Source organism: Sminthopsis crassicaudata, chromosome X, assembly GCF_048593235.1.
Source record: "Sminthopsis crassicaudata isolate SCR6 chromosome X, ASM4859323v1, whole genome shotgun sequence".
NCBI lineage: Eukaryota > Metazoa > Chordata > Mammalia > Dasyuromorphia > Dasyuridae > Sminthopsis > Sminthopsis crassicaudata.
This window is the reverse complement of record NC_133623.1, coordinates 60,426,567-60,448,282: the sequence shown is the minus strand read 5'-3', so window position 1 is coordinate 60,448,282 and position 21,716 is coordinate 60,426,567. Positions and strand designations below refer to the sequence as shown.

The 21,716-nt window shown below is 40.8% G+C and overlaps 1 protein-coding gene across 4 annotated transcripts in view; it reads right to left on the bottom strand.

Moving 5' to 3' along the window:
* Positions 1-12,466, bottom strand: part of LAMP2 (lysosomal associated membrane protein 2) — a 32,428-nt gene extending 19,962 nt beyond the window's left edge. For 3 of the 4 annotated variants that reach the window (XM_074278022.1, XM_074278025.1, XM_074278024.1), the window contains exons 1-6: positions 12,257-12,444; positions 7,588-7,706; positions 6,497-6,710; positions 3,921-4,082; positions 2,674-2,861; positions 1,088-1,210 (exon numbers count right to left, since the gene is read on the bottom strand). In XM_074278022.1, the coding sequence (XP_074134123.1) occupies positions 1,088-1,210; positions 2,674-2,861; positions 3,921-4,082; positions 6,497-6,710; positions 7,588-7,706; positions 12,257-12,332 (882 nt within the window). In that variant the 5' untranslated portion in view covers positions 12,333-12,444. Of the gene's footprint in view, positions 1-1,087; positions 1,211-2,673; positions 2,862-3,920; positions 4,083-6,496; positions 6,711-7,587; positions 7,707-12,256 lie in introns of all 4 variants that reach the window. The other variant, XM_074278023.1, reaches the window with a different exon arrangement.
* Positions 12,467-21,716: the final 9,250 nt, after the last annotated feature.

The following is a 21,716-nucleotide window of genomic DNA, read 5'->3' as shown; positions in this document are numbered from 1 at the left end:
CTAATAAGGGGCAAGACTCCCACTTGGCATCAGACTACTGAAATTCATGGGAATTCTAGAATATGTGCTAGAAGGGACTTTCAAAGTCACTGAGTCCAACTCCCTCATTTTACAGATGAGGAGACAGAGGTACAGAGAGACTAAGTCACTTAAATCAGCACTAAGACTTTGAGAATACCCTGAATATATGGTTACCAACCAACCAAAACTAAAGGCCAGGGCAACCAGCCTACAGCTTTCAGAACTATGAGTGTGGGCCGTGAAATTAGCGCACAGGGAGGAAAATTGCCACCATGGGCCGTATTGACGTTAGGATCAAAAATGAGATGTTCTTTAAAAGGCCTGAAATATTTCTGGAGAGCCATAATGGAGTTCCAACTAAAAATATTAAAAACACATGTTCTTCACAAAGAAAAAATCCATGCAGAGAATTTGGGGGACTTCTGGATCCTCTCCTTTACCAAGGAGCTTACCTTTAGCATTAAGGCTACTGTAAGCATTCCTATAAGAGACCAGCTCACAGATTCCTTAAAGACCCCCACAGGCCACATTTTGGGAAGAATTGGAAAAGAAGGGTCCCCTCAAAGGTTTCTTCCTCTCTTGGTTCTTGACGGCTATGCCAGTGCAATATAAGCTCTGGAAGGCCTAGATAGACTCTGTCGTCCCAGAGAGCCTCCTCACCAGAGTAGCCACAAGGGGACAAATCCTTTGGCCATAGCAGTTTTCAAGGATGGTCTACTAAGTTACAATCTGCACCAGGGACTGATAGATAGGGAATCTTGAAGCATAAAGCACCAGAGCTCTCAGATAAAGGGAAAGTTGTTACTTGGGCCAACCTAATTCTCCAGGAGAAAGAGTAACATTTTGATAGGAAGTAAGCTCCTCGAGGGCAGGGACTGTTTTGCTTTTGTCTCTGTGTCTCGGCACTTACTACCAGCTTGTTGATTGAGCTGTTTCCCCCAAGGAGAAGGTAAGTTCTGAGGACAGGAACTGTTTTAACTAATAAAGTTCTTAGCACACAGCAGGCTCTTAATCCACCCTGGTCGAATAATTGGAAATGGGAGATTAACATAAAAGTGTTACTCACTATGGCAAAGAGAAATTCAAGAGAGTCGATGTCGCTGTTATTCAACCACAACATGGCAGATTCCTTAAGACACAGGCCGTGATAATCCGTGGTATTGGGGTTAATGTTGAAAACCGAAGTAACCTTTAGGGAAAGAAAGAAGGTACTAAGGCCTTATACAATCTTTGGGGCTCACCAAAATAACATTTGCCTGGATTCTGCCAATTAGAGATCATTATATTTTAATATAATTCATTTCTTTGGTAATTCTATGTATCTTACTTTAGTCATTGAAAAGCCTTATTCTTACTATAACATATTTAACATGTATGGGAATGCCTGCCATCTAGGGGAGAGGATGGAGGGAAGGAGGGGAAAATTCGGAACAGAAGGGAGTGCAAGCAATAATGTTGTAAAAAATTACCTGTGCATATGTACTGTCAAAAAATGTTATAATTTAAAAAAAAAAGATAAAAAAATTTTTTTAATTAAAAAAGAAAAGAAAAGCCTTATTCTGAGAAGAGGTTCACAGACCTCACCAAACTGCCCAAAGAGTCTAAGACAAAAAGACTCCAAACAATAAGAATCCTTGTTTTAATTAAATTTAAATTTTCTTAAAGATTGTTTGGAGCCCGTGAGCCACAATTCTTTTATATCCTGGTCAAGGAAGAATGTGTTCAGCAACAAAAAAGAAGCTGCTTCAATTAAAAAGCTAAGGGAATATGCCCTTTTTTTTTCTGGAGTACAAGAGCATCTGACTTGCTTTTGACACCAAGCCCTAGGAATAAGATTCATTAGCTGGGACTCCTGCAGTTCTGGACAGCTTCTGGACAGCTAGGAGAATGATGCATCGGAGCAGAGCTCACCAATCTATGCTTGTTATTCTCCATGTCAAGCACTGGCTAATCTAGAGATCAATGCTTTGAATAAAAACCTAAGATCAGACATTAACTGCCTGGAAGGAAGGAGCAACTATTAATACTCTGAGTTGGTGATGCAGAATTGCAGCAACTAAGCCATTTTTAAAACTAAGAAGAATTCCTATGACACAAAAGATGAAGGTACATCGGGCGTTATAGTTTTCAAGTTGCATTAACCCTTCTTCATGACAAATGGGAACTGAGCCAATAAAAGCTAAAAGACAAATACCAGGGAGCCTTCTGAAGTCCACATGATTCCAGAGTTAATTTGTCAGAGGTCGAAGGCTTAAAAAAAAAAAAAAAAAAAAAAAGCTTTTTTTTTTTGTTGGTGAACACTTCCTTCCTTGACTATGATGTAAACGTAGATTTCTGAATTGTGGCTCACAGGCCCAAAACAATCTTTAAGAAAATCTAGATTTAATTAAAACAAGGACCCATGGAGCAGCTAGGTGGCAAAGTGAGTAGAGCATAGCCCTGACATCAGGAGGACCTGAGTTCAAATGTGATCTCAGACACTTAACACTTCCTAGCTGTGTGACCCTGGATAAGTCAATTAACTTCAATTGTCTCAGCAAAAAACCCCCCAAAAAAACAAAACAAACAAACAAGCAAATAAACAAACAAAAAAAAACCCCAAGGGCCCATCAGGAAGGAGAGAGGAAGGGAAACAAGAGGAGACAATTGTACCTTATCTTTGGTGATGTTCAGGCGAAGCCCCATGGTGGCCAAGAGACAGACGGCACTCCCATTGTTAACAGAATAGGTCCCAGGAAAAGGTTTTTCTTGTGGGATAGGTTTGGAAGTAGGAACAGGCACAGTAGTAGGGGTAGTTATCGAAAGAGGTGTCATGATTTCATCGTCATCACAGACGTACTCTAAAGGGGGAAAAAATTAAGATGACTTCATTGTGATATTTTCCTAACCTTGAAAGTCAGGAAAAAAGAAAACATTTCTTCTCTAAAGAGTCCAAGTAACTCCTAGGATCCTAGTTGTGGAGCAGATGTCCTCAATCCCCTCATTTTACAGATAAGAAAAATGGAGGCAGGAATAAAGTGACTTGTCTAAGTTCACACATTATACAAGATCTAGCTCTAGAGGGAAACTCAAAGGTCATCTAATCTTACAGAGGACAAAAGTAGGGGCCAGGGAGGAAGAGGGACCAGCGGAAGATCACACAAGGTATCAAATGGCACAGCCAGAATTTAAATCTACAACTATTGGGAAATGTCATAAATTACCAAGTCAATGATAAAAACATCTATGTGGGACAATGCATAGAGCACCATCCTTGGAATCAGAAGGACCTTCATTCAAATCTAGCTTCAGACACTTACCAGCTGTGTGACCCTGGACAAGTCACTTAACTCCAAATGCTCCCCCCAAACCAAACCAAACCAAACACACAAACCAAAAAAAACGGAGTGGAATTTACAAAGTGGAGCTCGAGGAAGCCTTAGAGTGCGCTGAAGGGCCAACAGTTCTACTGCAGTATCTGCTGGAATCCTTAGCTAGAAGTAATGACATTTTTATTAAGTCCATCACAAACTCTAGAGTTTTTAGAGTCATGAGCATCATGATAATGCCTATTGATGGAAAAACTTTAAGCGCTGAAGATAACAGGAGAAGGAGAAGGACTGGGAACCCAGAACTCCCAGGCGAGCAAACTCCCTTTACCAATGCAGATCAGCTCCTTCTCTCCAACTTGTAGTCACAGAAAGATGCTTGGAGCACCGAGACATTAACTGGCTCACCCAAAATTACCCAGCCTGGATTTGTCAGAAGTGGGACGTGGAGCCAGGTATTGCTGGCTTGGAGACCAGCTCTCCATCTCCTAGGCTCCCTAGGGTTAGAACATTTCTTAAGGTTTTCTTATAATGAATCTAATTAAAGTCTTAAGTTTCAGAGTATCGCCCGATGTGCTTTCGGCATCTTACCTTGTGGGTCGGATGTGTTGTTCTGGATAAAAGCCCGCACAAAGATATCCCAGTACTTGTGGGTGACATTTCCCTCTTTTACTGCAATTTCACTATGACACCGGAAGATATCACCCAATGGAATCTCAAGAGTGTGGATTTCAAAAAAGGTGCGAAATATTCCTACAAAAGAAGATAAATTAGTTTGAACAGTGGTCTTCTCCCATGTAAAAAACAAAACAAAACAATATATTGCCAGAATTCTGAAGTATCATATCCCTATAACTTATAAAGGATCTGCATTTTATTAGGATGCCTTCAGAATCTATTAACACCTGTTAACAAGAACAAATACTCAAATCATGAAGAAAACCCCAAAATGAATGTGGATGAAGCTATGAATTTGCTTGAAAAAAATCTGTTTATCATATATTGGACCACTTGCCAGCTAGGAGAGGGGTGGCAGAAAAGGGGGGGGGGAAGGATTGGAACACAAGGTTTTGCGAGGGTTAATGTTAATAAATATTAAATAAATTAAAGGTTTTTATTTTTTAAAACATAGGCACAGATAATGTGCCTATGTTTTTAAAATAAAAAGCTTTAATAAAAAAAGAAAAAAATCTATTTATTAACTTTATCAACTGAAAACTAACATTTAGATAGTGCTTTACAGTTACCTTTTAAAAAAATTTACACATTATATATTATATTATACACATATGTATTTCATATAGATCATATTTTATTTTTTCCCTTAGCTACATGTTAAAAGGATTTTTCACATTTTTTAAAGTTTTGAGATCCTCCCTTTCCTCCTTGAGACAGCAAACAATCCAATATAGTCTATACATGTTTACTGCTTATTTTAATCCAACTTGGCAACAATCTGATGAGGAAGATAATGGGGATTATCTCCATTTTACAGATGAGAAAATGGAGGCAGAGATAAATTTAGTGACAACTCACAGTCATAAAGCTACTAAGCTTCTTCCCCCCCCCCAAAAAAAAAAACAAATCCAGAGCTCTATTACTCTAAGTAGTAACCTGATAGGCTTCTCTTGTGTCTATCAGCTAAAATGAATGTTGGAAACTATCTTTATGTCTATTTGGAAAAATAAAACACTATTGAGGAAAAAAAAACAATAATAAACACTCTTGTAGACCCAGAAGGTCAAAGGGAGCCAGAGCAAAAAGATTTTCAATGTCTAGTTTGCTATCCCCTTCCAAACTTTATACTTAGAGCACTTACTTCTATCTCTCAAGAAGTACAGCTCTGCAGACTAGAGGCAACTATGAATTATTCATTAGCAAGTCTAAATAAAAAGGCTGCTTCCAGATGGCCCTTATGGAGAACAAAATGAAGCGTTTGCTATGTCTGAGAAAAACAAAAATATTGCCCCTAAAACATGGGAGAGCAAATCATGAGATCCAAGCTCTAGAGCCAGAAGGGACCTCATAGGCCACCATTTTACACAGGCAGATACTGGGGCCCAGGGAGATAAAGGACTTGCCTAAAGTCACACAAGTCATAAGCATTTGCATTTAGCTCTAATGAGTCTAATAACAATGTTTTTTTTCCCCATTGTACCACCATGCTTCAGGGGAGCTAGGTGGTGCAGCAGTGGATAGAGTCATGAGGGCCTGAGTTCAAATTTGACCTCAAATACTTACTAGCTGTGTGACACTGGCTAAGTCATTTCACCCTGTTTGTCTCAGTTCCTCATCCGCAAAATGAGCAGGAGTAGGAAATGGCAAATGATTACAGTATCTTTGCCAAGAAAACTCCAAAAAGGAGTAGGGAAGAGTCAGCCGAACTAAAAAACAACTAAACTTACAGCCTCATTCCCTTCCACTTAGAAGGGGTTTCAGTTCACATACAAACTAAATTTATTAATGCTATCATTACATCCTGCACACATATCTGGTTGAAATGTGGGCCACAGCTGAAGTCTCAAACAGTCACAGTTTTAAAATACCAGGAATCTCTTCTAGTTCTAGGATTAAGTCATTCCAAATTGAACAGCTTCTTTAATGAGCCACAAATGCTAAGTCTTTCTCGGTTAATTTTGGCTCAACAGGGTTTCCAACAGCCAAAGAGGGTGAGGGTGGGGTCTGGTCATGTGATTGGCCATCAATGGATGCCTAAAGTTTTGTTATTTTTTCTTAGTGATAATACACTTAATTTTTTATTATTTTTTAATTATAGTTTTTTTATTTTCAAAATATATACAAGGATAATTTTTGACATCCACCCCTATAAAACCCTGTGTTTTAATTTTTTCCCCTCCCTTCCCCCTTCCAGTGGGCAAATGATCCAATATATGTTAAAGATGTGCAATTCCTCTATACATGTTTCCACAATTATCATGCTGCACAAGAAAAATCAGATCAAAAAGGGAAAAATGAGAAAGAAAAAAAAAGCAAGCAAACAACAACAAAAGGAGTGAAAATACTATGTTGTGATCCACACTCAGGATGCGCAAAGTTTTGAATAAAAAAAAAAGTGGCTGAAATAGTCCAAGAAGTCACTGATCACTTCCCCCAACTTACCTGATTCTTCTCAAAACAACAAAACTCTAAATGCCCAAATTGCTTACCTTTCTCTTTAGCATCGGGAAAAATGTCGTTATCACTGGTATTATAGTAAAAGGAGATGGAGTCAATGAAATAAGTGTCTTTCTCTCTGGTAAAGTTGGCATTCCAAAAGAAACCGTTTCCAAAGCGGACTTGAATTTGGGAGACATTGTTAACAATACCGCAATCACTTCCACTGTATGATACATTTCTGGGAATCTGAATTGTTACGTTGTTCTAAAAGAAAAAGTAGAAAAGGATAAGGGAAGGAGAGAAATGAAATATGAACATACATAAAAGCATTAAGTATTAAGACTCTTTCCCTAGCCTGTTATGTTAAAAAAAAAAAAGGGGGGGGGGCAGAGGTGGGGCTCAGGTGCTTCCATATTTTTCACTCCTCTGGGGAAATCACAAAACTGATTATGGGTCAAGATCAGCAAATGCTGTTTAGCAGACAGCTCTGTCTTTGTCCTCCTCTTCCCCCCTCCCACCCAGACTGCAAGTTGGTAGAGAGGTTCAGAGAGGCCCCACCACCCAGCAGAAAGATGAAGATAGATCCCTCAATGAAGTTTGAGCACTATTTCTGACACCCACTGGCTGTGTGACTCTTAGTAAATCAGCCCTTCTCCCCACCAGTCCCCCCAACAAGTCTCTAATGCTCTAAGTTGGAGAGCAAGTATTAATCTGGACTGGTAAATTACAATAAAAGCAAAGGGCTAATTTAAAAAAATATGGGGAGAGGGAGAAAAATAACCCTTAACTAACAAGTAAGGAAAAAAGAGAAACCAAGAATGGAGGAGGAAGATGAGCTAAGGGGAAACATTTAAATGAAGAGCATTCATCAAAGTATTAAGTCATTAAAAATGAGTGCTTATTCTTCATCATTTTTCCTTAATCGATTCTGAGAAACCCAAACAATTTATGAGCTCAGAGAAATAAAATTCATAAAACCACAAAAATTAAATGCTTTCAAGCACACACAGAAAAACACAGACTAAGTGGTAAGTTAATCAACTTAGGAGCCTTTTCAGAGGAGGCAGGGCTACACAAACACAAAATCAGGCCCAAATGATAGCAACAGAAATTCCCATTCATTTGCCAAATGTTTACTTACGAGACCATGGTTTACAGTTTCATATTTTATTGTGAAATTCATCTGCCATTCTGCATGCAGGCAAATGGTATCCTGAGAGTTGTTCACAGTAACATCCAATGCATCATTCTCAAGAGTTCCTGGAGTTAAAAAAAATCCACAACAATTTACAAAATGAGACCGTGACTAAAAAAGATGCATTTGTAAATATAAACCCCAAGTGATGCTTGCAACTCAGTTTCCTCACTTGGAAATCCCCTATACCAGTGAAATCACAAGTCCAGTTCCTATTACCTGCCCCCTAAATTATTACAGACTCCTTAACTGACCTCTCTCCCAGCATCTCCCTACTCCAAATTATCCTGGCAGATTTTCTTAAAGTACTTTTTTAAAATTATTTCCTTTCTTAAACACTTTCAGTGGCCCCATGTCTCTCTGCTGGACCTTGAAGACCCTCCTTAATCTGTCCCCACCTGTCCTATCCTTCCAAGTACCAACACTTTTAATAAAGCTGGCCTCCTCAACATCCCCTGACCAAGTGATGTTCATGTGTACCTCCACACCATTCCTCCTGTGGCTCTTTCTCACTAGGCAAAAGGGTGGTCTCAGCTTTGTCCCAGAAGCCTTTACTGAGTAAATTGCACTTAGATTCGTTATACACCATAATATGCTGTCACGATCAGACATTATTTCAACTTAGTTTCCCTAAAGAGACCATCAACTGTTCAAGTATAGAAGCCATCTCTCTTATTTATGGTGTAGCCTTTGGGCAGAGTATCAGTATAAAATTAAGCAAGAACAAGGTCTTTGAATACCTCTTCAAGGATTTTATCACAGTGACAAAAATGTCGATCCCTATCTTTATCTGAAAGCGGCAAATTAAAGTGGACAGTTAGTTCCGTGTTTCAGTCAAATCTCTAGTGAGATGATTCTCAATATATCATTGTTTGCCCCTAGGACTCCCTGTTCTCCAGAAAGTTAATCCATAGATGCACACATTTTTGGTCAATAACTTTTGTTATTATTTTCCCTCCATTTGCCAACACAGTCCTCCCAGAGAGCCATCTCTTATAACAAAAGAGGGAAAAGAAAAGCAATTCAGTGAAACGTATTTTATGATACTCTATATGTAGTATTCCCTACCTATTGTCCCCCACTTCTGCAAAGAAGCCAAGGGAAATGACAGCCCTTTGGGGGGGGCAACCTTGGTCATTATCCACTGTACATTTCAAAATTATAGACATATCCTGGGACGGCAACAAAGCTAAAGTTTGGAATAACAGCTCTAAGGGATCCCAAAGCAACACGCTTTCAAATCAGGGGTTCTCAAATTTATTTCCCCTTCAAACCCCAGTATTTATTTGAAAGTAAATGATTTTGTAAAGTAAATTAGCCCCCACTTTTTTTTAAAGCATTTCTAACCTTTAGCTCCATCCCCATTAAGAATTCCTTAAATCCAACATCCCATCTCTATACCCCGGGACAGCAAACAAACCAAAACTCATACAATGATTCTGACATTGCCCTTGTTGGTATCATTTCCTAGATAGAAAAAAAGAAGAGTGGACAAAGCTGAAAAAATAGCAAAGAGAATACAGGGGATTATTTTTTTTTCAGGGAGTAGTTTTTGAAAACATTATAATATGAATTTCTCAGAAGATATCTTTGAAAAATATAGTCCTGGCATGTAGACATATATTGTATTTAATTTATACTTTAACATATGTAACATGTATTGGTCAATCTACCGTCTGGGGGGGGGGGAAGGAGGGGGAAAATTGGAACAAAAGGCTTGGCAATTGTCAGTGCTGGAAAATTACCCATGCATATATCTTATAAATAAAAAAAAAACTATAATAATTTTTAAAAATTAAAAAAATATATAGTCCTGGGGCAATTAGATGGTACAGTGGATAGAGTACTGGCTCTGAAGTCAAAAGGCTCTAAGTTCAAATCCAGCCTCAGATACTTAAAGCTTACTAGCTGTGTGACCCTAGGCAAGTCATTTAAGCCCAATTGCCTTGTAAAAAAATAAAAAATAAAAAACTAAGTCCTTCATAGTTTCTAGATGCAGTGGTCCTCAAACTTTTAAACAGGGGACCAGTTCACTGTCCCTCAGACTGTTGGGGGCCGGACTATAGTAAAAACAAAAGCTCACACTCTGTCTGTGCCCTCAGCCCATTTGCCATAACACAGCGGGCTGCATCATCGGCCTCAGTGGGCCACCTCTGACCCGCCGGCCATAGTTTGAGAACCCCTGTATCTAGAACTTATAGGAAAAAATAGAAATACAGGCAGAACAAACTCCTCTCTAGCATGACTCTACTGGATTATTCTGATTTACTACATGGTACCTCCTTCCCCAACGCCAACTTTGCTGCTAACAATTATTCTTTTCACATTAAGGATTCTCCCTCCAAGCTGACATTAACTTTGATTAATGACGAGAAATCATAAAGGTTCTTTGACTCTACTGCCATGTGGTTCCCCATCCAATTAATCTTTTTCCATGAAAAGAGAGTTTCCCCATGAGACAATTAACTAGTAGCCTTTCACTCACTGTCAAGAAGGGACTCATACCCCAGAGGCTGCCCCATTTGTTAGCAATATGATTAAAAATGGCAAAACTTAAACTTTTTTTTTTTCAATTAAATGTTTGTTCATTCTGGGAAACAATGGAAGAAAGAAAAAAATACCACGGGGAGAAGTGTCCATTTGGCCAACCTCCAGAGCCATCGCATTCAAGATAGCCTTGACTCCAAGCAATCACTTCATATCAGAACAACTTGTAATGACTTGAACATAACAATGATAGGAAGGCTTTGCCCATTTCTGAAGCTCCAGGAAGCAAGGTCTAGATGTATAATCTATTGTAATGTTACAAAGTTGATCCACAAGAGGCGGAGGCGAGGGAACAGAATAACCATATTATAAGGAATTCACAGGGAGTGGGGGGGGGCTAGCTTGATTAAAAGAACACATATCTAAAGACACAATCTTGACAAAAAGTTAATTATCTTGGGCTGATTTACAGTCACTTTGTTTCATTGTTCTCTTTCTTACAGTTCACATATTTGAATGCCTCTTGCTGAAGCACGAATGATTCATCATCAACAACAACAACCAAAAAAAAAGCCTATAAAAAAAAAAAAGAAAACCTCACAAACACCCAACATGAGAGGATCAAATGTCTATTCAACGAATGTCGTCGTGACAAATGCTTGGCTTTTGTCAGATCTCACAAATGACATGAGGATCTATCACAGCACAGTCTATGCAGTCAATAATCCCTGTCACTATAGATCCTGATGAAACAAATGTGACAACCCCAAGACTCGACTTGACGCGAGGATGCGCCTCAACAAGTTGGCTTTAGAGAAATTTGTACCATTTAGCACTTCCATGGAAGTCCTCAATTCCAAACCCATAATTCAAAGCTCATCTGTGCAACGCAGTTTAAATGTCACAGAACTCGTGTGCTCCATCCTAAGGCTTACAGGAGAATTTAGAAAAGGGGGGCGGGGAGGGAGAAGGAATAGGGACCTGGGAGGGGGGCAAATGGGGAGAGAGATTAGCAGGTTGGATGGCAAGATTCACTCTTGTACCATAAAGTACACAGAGGGTATTTACAATCCATTGGCAAGATCCTGCAACCTTCATTTAAAAACCAGCCTCCATCCTCCTTTCTGTGAGGTTACTGAGCTAAATCAGTGACAGAACTCTGGGATGCTTTCCTTATAAAACAAACCTAGGAGGTAATAATAGAATGAGGGGGAAGGGGACAAGGCTGAAAAGGAACACACTGAGGAGCCAGGTAGCAGAAACAACTCCTAAACTCAAGCCCCCCCCCTGAGTCAAGGGTGGGGGGGCTCTCACTACACACTCAAGGAAAGCAGTGCCTGGGGAGGTGTCCCCCAGGTGAAAAAATTCATCTTCACCCTAAGACACACTGAGCTTCAGGATCTGGGTTCAAAGTGGGGCTAGGGTTGGGGTCTCCCTATCATTTCCCCACCAGGTTGACCCCCTAACCTTTACTCTGGTCACTCCTGATCCCCTATGCCACCTAAGTCATCCTTTAGTCCCTGACACTCCCTCCCATTCCCATTTTGATCACTCCTCTGCTCCCCCCTAGGACAGTCTAAAACCCCCAGCCCCCATCGTTCTCCTAGCTTACCACTCAGCTACACTGCTGGTCCACCTTCCCCACCCCCCCACACTCCACAGTCATTTTGGTCATTCGTCTCCCCCCCACACACCCCCGCACCTTCCTTTCCATTCCCATCCAGGTTACTAAGATCTCATCGCTCTGCCCCCCCCCCACTCTGATCACTCTTTGGCCCCCCAACAACTCCCCAACCTATGTAGATCACTCCTTAGCCACCCCCAAGCCGCGAGATTACTCTTTCACCACAGCCCCTCCCCTCCCCTCTCATCTTAGTCACTCGTTGGTCCCCACGCACCTCTCCCCGCTCCATTCCCATGTTGGTCACCCCTCGGTCGCCGGCCTCCCTCACCCACGAGCTCCAAGGGGCCAGGCCACTCCCCCACCCCGGACTCCCTCCGGTCCCGGCTTCAGCCCCCCTCCCCGAGCACTGCTGTCGCTGTCGCACAAGGGGCGATCCGGCCTTGGCCTCGGACCCGGAGCCAGAGTAAGAGCTGCGTCCGCCCCCCCTCAACAGCGCTTACTCACCCAATAACAGGCAGAGGAAAGCGAAGGCCGAACCCCGAGTGAGGAGGGGGAGAGCGAGACGCCAGTCGCGCGACATGGTCCTAGCTCAAGGTAGACTACCGAGGCAACCAAAGTCCCGGCAGAGTCAGATGGCAGACACCCGGCAGGTTCGAGACGCGGCAGCGGAGAGATGAGACGCGGACGCTTCGACCCCGGGTCTTATGATGAAGCGGGGCGGGAGTTCTACAGACAGCCAATCATCAGGCAGATCGGCGCTTGTGGGCGGATATTAGGGCGGGGCTGAGGGTGGCGGGGAAGGGGATTGGCTGAGGATGGGCTGGGCTATTGAGGGGAGGGGCGGGACGAACTGGAGAGAGGCGGGGCTGCGGGGGCGGGGCGGGCCTGGAGAGCGCCCTCCGGTGCCTAGAAACGCTACGGGCGGTTGAGCTGCTGGTTTGTTACGCCAGTGAGGGGGCGGGGGAGGGGCGAGGAAGAGGAAGACCCGGGAGAAAGGCTGGAGGGGGGGGGGGGGGAGGCAGGGGGAATGATAGAAGAATTGATTAATTTCCCGGCTCCCCCCCCCCTTCGTGTCCCGCGCCTGGTCTAGTGCCGGGGACCTGATGGCCCCTTAATAAATGCGTGTGATGAATGACTAATTATGGGGCGCAAGAAGGGGGTTACCTTAGTCTAGTCAGTTACACAAAGCCAAGCCCGCTAGCCATCATCTGCAGGTCTTATCGCTCTGTTTCCCCTCTTGCTCCAGTCCATTTAAACTAGTCGTTTCCCTTCAAAGGCCTCCTCCCAGCAGCCCCCAAAACGCTTAGAGTATAGTGAAAAGAGCCATGGGCTGCAGATGTGGAACACCTGGGAGTCTGTTACACGTTGGCCAAGGCACTTCCCCCACCGTGGGCCTCAGTTTCCTTATAACGAAGAGACTGGACCAAATGGCTTCCAGCTCCAGATCCAGGGTCCTAGATGTGCCCTCGGGCCATCTAAGATGATGGCCCAACTCTAAGGAGCCTTCCAGTTCTAGGTTAAATGAGGAAAAAAAAAATTTGTAAAGCACTAAGCACAGTTCCAGGCACACAGTAGGCACTTAATAAGTGTTTCTTCCCTCCCCCAGACCCTTACAGTAAACTTGGCCAGTTGCCATGTCTTTTTTTTTTTTTTTTTAATTGATGGGTTTGGTTATTTTTTAAATATACAGTCATTTTCCCACGTATTCCTCCTGCCAGCTCTGCATTGAAGCCTCCCTTGCAACAAAGAAAAGCAGTTAAACAAAACTCACAAAGTAACCACAAACTTGTGCAATGTCCTACATCCTCTCTGGAGAAATAGCTTTCATCTCCTGTTCCTTTGAACCAAGATTGTTCAGTTACTCATCTAGGAATCAAAGATTTAGACCCATTAAGACCTCAGAGAGCATCTATTCCAGTCCCATTTTACAAATGAGCAAACTGAGGCCAGAAAAAAGTGGCTCAGCTCCACTTACATAAATAGTAAGCATCTGAGGGGAGATTTGAACCCAGATTCTGTGTTTATCAAAGTCTTTTCCATGAAACCTTCCCTAATTTACAGATGTGCTGCTCAGCACGCCCCATCCCACGGCACTTCGTTCCTTCTCTCATGGGCCACGACTGCATTATTGTGTAGTATCCTTAGTTGGGTTTATATTTTAGCACCACTAATGGACTGTGACCCCCTCCAGGGAAAGGATCATATCATTTATCTCTATATCCTCTTCAGTGTCCAGTAGCATGCCCTGCGCTTGATGCAAGCTCAATAAATGTTTGCTGACTGAGGGAATCAATCAATAAAATCCACTGGTAAGAGTTTAATACATGGAAAAACATCTCAGCTTTGTCCACATTCAATTATTAACTGTGTCTTAGCAAAGTCAAGTCAACAAGTGTTTATTTTTAGGCTTGGGATGTTTTTGGTTTGTTTTCTTTTTCTTTTTTTTTGTCAAAAGTGTGAGAGAAAAATCAGAACAAAAGGGGAAAACTATGACAAAGAGGGGGAAAAAAGGTTAAAGCAGTCTGCTTCCATCCCCATTTAGTCTCCATATTCATACAGAAGGCATTTTCCAGCCAAAGATCAGTGGGATTGCCTTGGATCACTGAATTGCTGAGAAGACCCAAGTGTATCGTAGTTGACCATCACACAATCTTGCCGTAGCTGCGTACAGTGTGTTCCCGGTTCTGCTCCATTCACTCGGTATCAGTTCATGTAAATCTTTCCAGGCTTTTGCTAAAATCAAGCTTTTTTAAATAGAATAATTGTATTCCATACCTTTCATATACCCTAACTTCTCCAGCCATTCTCCAACTGAAGGGCATCCATTCATTTATCAACAAGTGTTTATTAAGCACCTACTATGTGCCAAGCTCCCTGCTAAGTACTGGGGGATACAAAGAAAGGGAAAAGACAGTTCCTGTTCTGGGAAAGCTCAAAGTCTAATGGGGGATGTGCAAACAGCTGTTTACAAACAAGCTACAGAAAGGATTAATCAGAGGTAATGCTTAAGTAGCAGCTACATGATGCTGTAATAGATTGGGGGTAGATGAGGGTGAGAGGGGGGACCTGAAGTAGGGAAGAACCTGAGTTCAAATCCTGTCTCAGACACATCCTAACCATGTGACCATTTTCAAGACCTTTACCTCTTGTCTGCCTTAGTTTCCTCAACTATAAATGGTGGAACTACCTTCCAGGGTTGCTGTGAGAATCAAATGAGATAATAATTATAAAATGTTTAGTATTGTTATATGATGATCAATTCTGATGGACGTGGCCATTTTCAACAATGAGATGAACCACATCAGCTCCAACAGAGCAGTAATGAACTGAACCAGCTACACCCAGAGAAAGGACTCTGGGAGATGACTATGAACCACTACATAGAATTTCCAGTTCCTCTAATTTTGTCCTCCTGCATTTTTTATTTCCTTCACAGGCTAAATGTACACTATTTCAAAGTCCGATTCTTTTTGTACAGCAAAATAACTGTTTGGACATGTATGCATATATTGTATTTAATTTATACTCTACATATTTAACTTGTATTGGTCAACCTGCCATGGGTGGGGGGAAGGAGGGGAAAAATTGGAACAAATGGTTTGGCAATTGTCAGTGTTGTAAAATTACCCATGCATATATCTGGTAAATAAAAACTATTAAAATTAAAAATAAAAAAGAATTTAAAAATGTTTAATATTGTGCCCAGCACATTATAAGTGCTACATGGATGTTACTTATTAGTAGTAGTATTATTATGATTTCAGAAGAAGGTGGGATTCTTACAGATGGTGAAATTTTTAGGGAAGCTGAGAAACAGAGATGGGGGGGGGAGAATCTTTCAGGCACAAAGGACAACCAGAGAGAATGGACAGAATCCAGAAATCAAGTGTTGCATGCAAGAGATAGCAAGGAGGTCAGAAACAAAAAGGCCATAAGGGGAAGAAAAATTGAAACAAGTAAGATTAGGAGGGGAGAGATTAGGAAGGAAGGGAGGAAGAAGGGACAGGATGGAAAGAGATAGGAACAGGATGGAAAGAGATAGGGACAGAACAGAAAGAGATAGGAACAGGACAGAAAGAGATAGAAACAGGTTATGAAAAACTTTGTTAATCAAATCTGAAGATTATAAGGAGTCACTGGGGTGAGTGGAGAGAAGTGAGACCTCTCCAAAGATTAAGTTGTCAGCTGAGATGAATTGTGGTGGGGAGGGACTTGAGGCAGGGAGAAGAATCAACAGTTATTGAACTGGTTCAAGTGTTAGGTGATGAGTATTTTTGTTGCTGTCAAGTCATTGTTAAGTTATATTTCACTTATGCTTGATTCTCTATGACCCCATCTTGACAGAAATACAGGAGTGTTTTGCTATTTCCTTCTGCAGGTCATTTGACAGATGAGAAAACCGAGGCAAACAGGATGAAGTGACTTTCCTAGGGTCACCCAGCTAGTAAGCTTTTGAAGCCAGATTTGAACTAAAAGATGAGTTTTCCTGATTTCAGGCTCAGTGCTCTATCCATTGCTGTGCTACCTGAGTGGCACTTTCCTATTAAGTGGAATCTATTATTAATTCTAGCCAGAGAGTGGCTAGACCATCAGACTTAGAAGGGATCTCAGAGACCATTGGTCCCAAAGTCTCATTTTATGAAAGAAATAACTGAGGGGCAGAAGGGAAAAAAATGTAGCCAGCCTGAGTGCCATTGAGGGAACACATTTGAATTGAGATCTTCCTGACTCTGGGTCCATTATTCTATCCACTAAAGATTAATGGGTTCATGATTTGGACATAAAGGGCGATACTACAGGCAAATTAGGAGAGCAAGGGATAGTTTTTTCTGTCAGATCTTTGGAGAAGGGAGGAATTTATGACCAAACAAGAAGGAGAAAACATTATGAAATGCAAAATGGATCATTTTAATTACATTGAATTAAAAAGGTTTTACACAAAACAAAACCAATGTAGCCAAGATTTTAAGGGAAACAGAAAGCTGGGAAAATTTTTTTTTACAGTCAGTGTTTTTGATAAAGGTCTCATTTCTCAAATATATAGAGAACTAACTCAGATTTATAAGAATCCAGGTCATCCTCTAATTGATAAATGGTCAAAGGATACGAACAGACAAATTTCGGATAAAGAAATTAAAGCTATCTAGAATTATATAAAAATGCTTTAAATCACTATTGATTAAAGAAATGCAAATTTAAGGATTCTTCCAGTTCTAAACCTATGACTTTATGATCTCTAGGCTGCCTTTGAGCTAAAATATTCTGGGATTCTTTGGGTGCTATGATTAAAAGAATAAAGGACATAAGTATTTAAGCATCTACTATGTGCCAAGTGCTGTGCAAAGCATTTTACAAACGTTATCTCATTTTATCCTTTTAATAGCCATGTGAGGTGGGTTGCTTTCATTATCCCCATTTTACAGATGAGGAAAGTGAGGGAGACAAAGACTTGCCTGGAGTCACCTAGCTGATATATGAGTCACTTAGGTCTTCCTGACTCTAGGCACAGTCCTCTATCCACTATGCCATCTAGAGGCCTTTAGAATAAAGAGATCCAAGTCTAGATTGTTGCCATCATTTCCTTGGCCTGAAATTGGACTCAGAAAAGTTTGGATTTTAAATAGAAAAGGAAGAGAAAACAAAACAAATCAGAATATTTTTATGTGCCCAGCAAAAACATGAGGGAATATTTAAAATATATATGAATAAATGACCATTTTAATAAAGGATATATAGTAACAGAAGAAATTATATTAGTGAGTGATGCTCTTTTCTTTGCTTCCTTGTAGGGTGTCCTTTTGTTCTCTGCTGGGCAATTTAAAAAATTTATTCTACTTTCCCCCTTTCATCCCCTCATTTTTCCCAAGCAGTCTATAGTTAAGCAAGGATATATTTATATAGACACATACATATACATATACATTCACACCCACCCACAGACACACTCATATATACACACACACACACACACATATATATATATATATATATATACACACATACATAGAGCTACATGCACACATATCTATCTATATATGCACACACACACACACACACACACACACACATATATATATATATATATATATATATATATATATATATATATACATATATATATATACACACATACATTTACCCATATGTAAACCTGCATCTAAAACAATATTAATATGGCTGACATATTGTGTAGATTTCACTCTTGATTTGACTTTGACTTTGTCTAAGCTCAATGATTACTAGCTGTATTTTGTTCTATCAAATTCTACTCCTGATCCTTGTTGTAGTGTTTGTTAAAAGTCTTCTTTCCTTTCCTTGCTAATTCTGCTTTAATTCTGCTGGATAACCTCCTTGCTATTATTTAACCTCTCCCTCCCCTCCCCCCCCAGCTGTGGATCCCTCCCTTGTCTTCTTCCCCCACTCTTTGTCTCTCCCTCTATCCATCCTTCATTTCTTTATAGATTTTAGAGGGCGCTATACTCTTTATGGTATATAGTAGTATTGCCTATTTAACTCATTCCCAATATGACTAGGTTTTTAGTTCTATGATCCCTTCTACCCCCTGTAATGCCTATTCTTCCCATGAACCTCATTTGTATAAAATGACTACTATTTTTACCTTTTTCTAGGCAGTTTTCAGGTCCTATTCAATCTTTCTTTTGAGCTACCCAATTGCTGATGTCAGTCTTAAACATATGGTATATCTTTTCATGTAAAATCATAACAATTTGTCCACCTTAAATTCCTTGAAATTGATCTTTGATATTTAGCTCTTATATGTTAAATTTTCTATTGAGTTTCAGTTTGGTTGAAAGTCCTGAAAATCTGCAAGTTCATTGGATTTCCATTTCTTTCCCCATTCAATACTATGGATAACTTTGCTGGATATGATATTTTTGGCTGCAGGCCTAGTTCTTTTGATTGTCAGTATATATAATTCCAGGGCTTTTAGTGGTTACTGATAAGTTATGTACAATTCTAATTGTAGCTCCAGCATATTTGAATTTTTTTTCTTTTCTTGCAAAATTTTCTCTTTGATCTGGGGATTTGAAATTTGGCAATAATATTCCTACGTGTTTTCCACAAAGGATCTCTTTGAGGTGGTGATTGTTGGCTTTTTGTTTTCATAATGCAGAGGCATTTGAAAGACTGTGGAGAATGAGGGAGGCCCTACTGAAGAAAAGCAGAGTTGTTTTAGTTAAAAAAAAAAAAAGAAGTAGAATCTGCAAACTAGAGGCTGATGAGCTTGATTCAGCTCCTAGCAAAAGTCTATGATATATTGTTAAAGAGATGGTAATTAAGCTTCTAAAAGATGAAGCGGTGATCATATAGAGTTATACTTACATGTCCAACTTGTGATACAATATATGTGTCTCCCCTTGGCACAGAGGTGAGGGATGCATTGTGTGACTGCAGGAGGATAATTGCAGGTTTTAACTAAGCATGTTGAGCTTTATATTGATTTCTATTCAAAGTACCACAGAATTTGAGAGTTGAGGGACCTCAGTGTCCAACCCATTTATTAAAGGAACCTTGACTGTGTTGTGGCCCAGCTTCCATAGGTGGTCCATCCCACTCATGGGCAGCTCTCCCTGTTAAGAGACATCCAGCCTATGTTAACATCCCTGTATCTTCTGCCCCTTGATCCTGGTTCTAACCTCTAGGACCAAAGGGAACAAGGCAGGATGACTTGATGGATCTTCAGATACTTGAAGACTGCTCTCCCGTTTTCCTTCAGTTTTCTTTTCTCTAGGTTGAGTGGCCCCCATTCCTTCAATCAATTATCATAGAACACCATTTCAGGCACCCTCCTCTGGACACTCTCTAGTTTTTCAGTGTCCTTAAATTTTAGAGCCCAGAACTAGACAAAATGGAATGGTCCTTATACTATGCCTTTTCCTTGTATGAGAATATCAACAACATTATATATGGGCAGGTGTTGGGGCAGCTAATTGGTGCAGTGGACAGAGCACCAGCCCTGAAATCAGGAGGATCTGAATTCAAATCTGATCTCAGATACTTAACACTTCCTAGCTGTGTGACCCTGATATCTCCACAGTCACATCTATCATGGAGTATAATTTTGATATACACATTGGATACCCATTGGGGAGAGCCTTCAAGGTCAACCAAATCTAATCCTTAAAAAAATGCAATAAATGTGATAAACCCAGCTGAATCTTACATTTCCCACAACATCAGACATTTGGATGAGGTAGAAGTAGGGGTCTTCTACAGAAATTAAACTTCAAACATCTGTTCTCTTTCCATGATTCCTTAAAGAATATTCTCAATATACACACAGACTATTCCCTTAAAGTTGTCTAAGGATGAGAAAGCAGGCATCTGGGTCAGTAAGCGCTGATGTCTCCTCAGTGGTCCAGAAACCACCTCAGCCAGCACACATTTAATCTCCCTGCCAAGCAGAGACACACGGCAGCCAAGCACAACACCAGTTTAGACTAACAGTTGATTGTCAAAATATTATAGAGGAGGATGCTAAAAGATTCTGACAAGCATACTTTAAGGAGTTGTGAAGAGTATTTTGCAAACTTTAAACTGCTATAAAAATGTGAGTTATCATCATTGTCTCCCATCATCCATTTGTTTCTCTAATTCCTACCCATGCTTTAAGGGCTAATTCCTCCTTGGCAACACTCCCTTCTCCAATCACTGAGGGCATTATCTTAGGGCCTCTCTTAATATACTTGCACATTTTGCCTTGTGGTATAATTCTGTGCGTACATAGCTTATTTCCCCTACTATACAATGAACTCCCAGAGGACAAGGACCATAATCATTGTCAACTTTTTATCTCCTAAAACACATAAACAACGGGCTCGAACAGTGTCCTTCAGTCATCTCAGTCGTGTCCAACTTAACAGCCCTTTTGTTGTTTTTGTTATTGTCATCTATCCTTCATTCTCAAAGGGGATCGTGACATCAGAGAGATGATGTTATGACCTGCCAGTGGATTGAACTGAAGGGAGGGAGGGTTGAGCAAGTTCACCTGCCTCACTCTCCCCTCCAGAGCCAGCTGGGAGATAGATAGAAATCAGGACAACTGGAGATGGCCCTGTGACCTCAACCTTTTTAAGCTGAGCTCTTTAACAGGTCTCAGTTTGACTGCATGTGATTAGATGCTCAGTCAATGCTCACTGAATGGTATGGGCTTCTTTCCGTCCCACCCTAGAAAATATTTCCCGGTCGCTTCGTCCAGATCCATGAAAGAAGCACCCCCAAATTATCTGAGCACCTACAGCCCTTCCACCGGTACCATCAAACGAATCTCTGAAAACCAGGCAGAGAATGAAGTAAATCAACCAGATTAACTAAAGTAGAGTGTGTTCCTTCTTGTCATGGTGCACAGCCCAAGCATGAGTACTGGGACCTCAGCAGCATACACATCCTATTCTAAACACAATCAATGTTCCATAAATTATCTTTACCTAAGTCACTCTGTTCTCAGTACTTCATGGTGCAGCACTGCCTCGTGGAAAAAACCCATTTGATAAATGTGCTTATCTTAATAGTTCAGTAACTAAACTCCGGATGGTATCCCAAATGGGCTGTTTCTTCCATGAAAATTTATATAAAAGTTACTTTTAGAAAATAACAGTAACAACAATCCCTACCGACTCCCTCGGGCAGTGTGGGAAGGATGGTGGAGGTTAAATGGGTCAATTGGACTTGTAGTCAAGGGACCTGTATTTGAAGTCTAGGGCTGCCATTTACTAGGACTGTGTTCCTGGGCAAGTTACAGAATCATAGATTCTCTGTAAGAGTCCTCAGAAGCTGTCAAGTCCAACTCACACCTGAGCAAGCATTCCAGCTTCCCCACTGAGCAGTTATCCGGGCTCTAGCTATCTGGCCTTGGCTTTCATGCCCTTCTCTAATGTCTTTCAAGGTTTACTCCAAAAGCTTTGCCTGTCAGGCCTCTCCTGATTAGCTCAGACCCTATCAG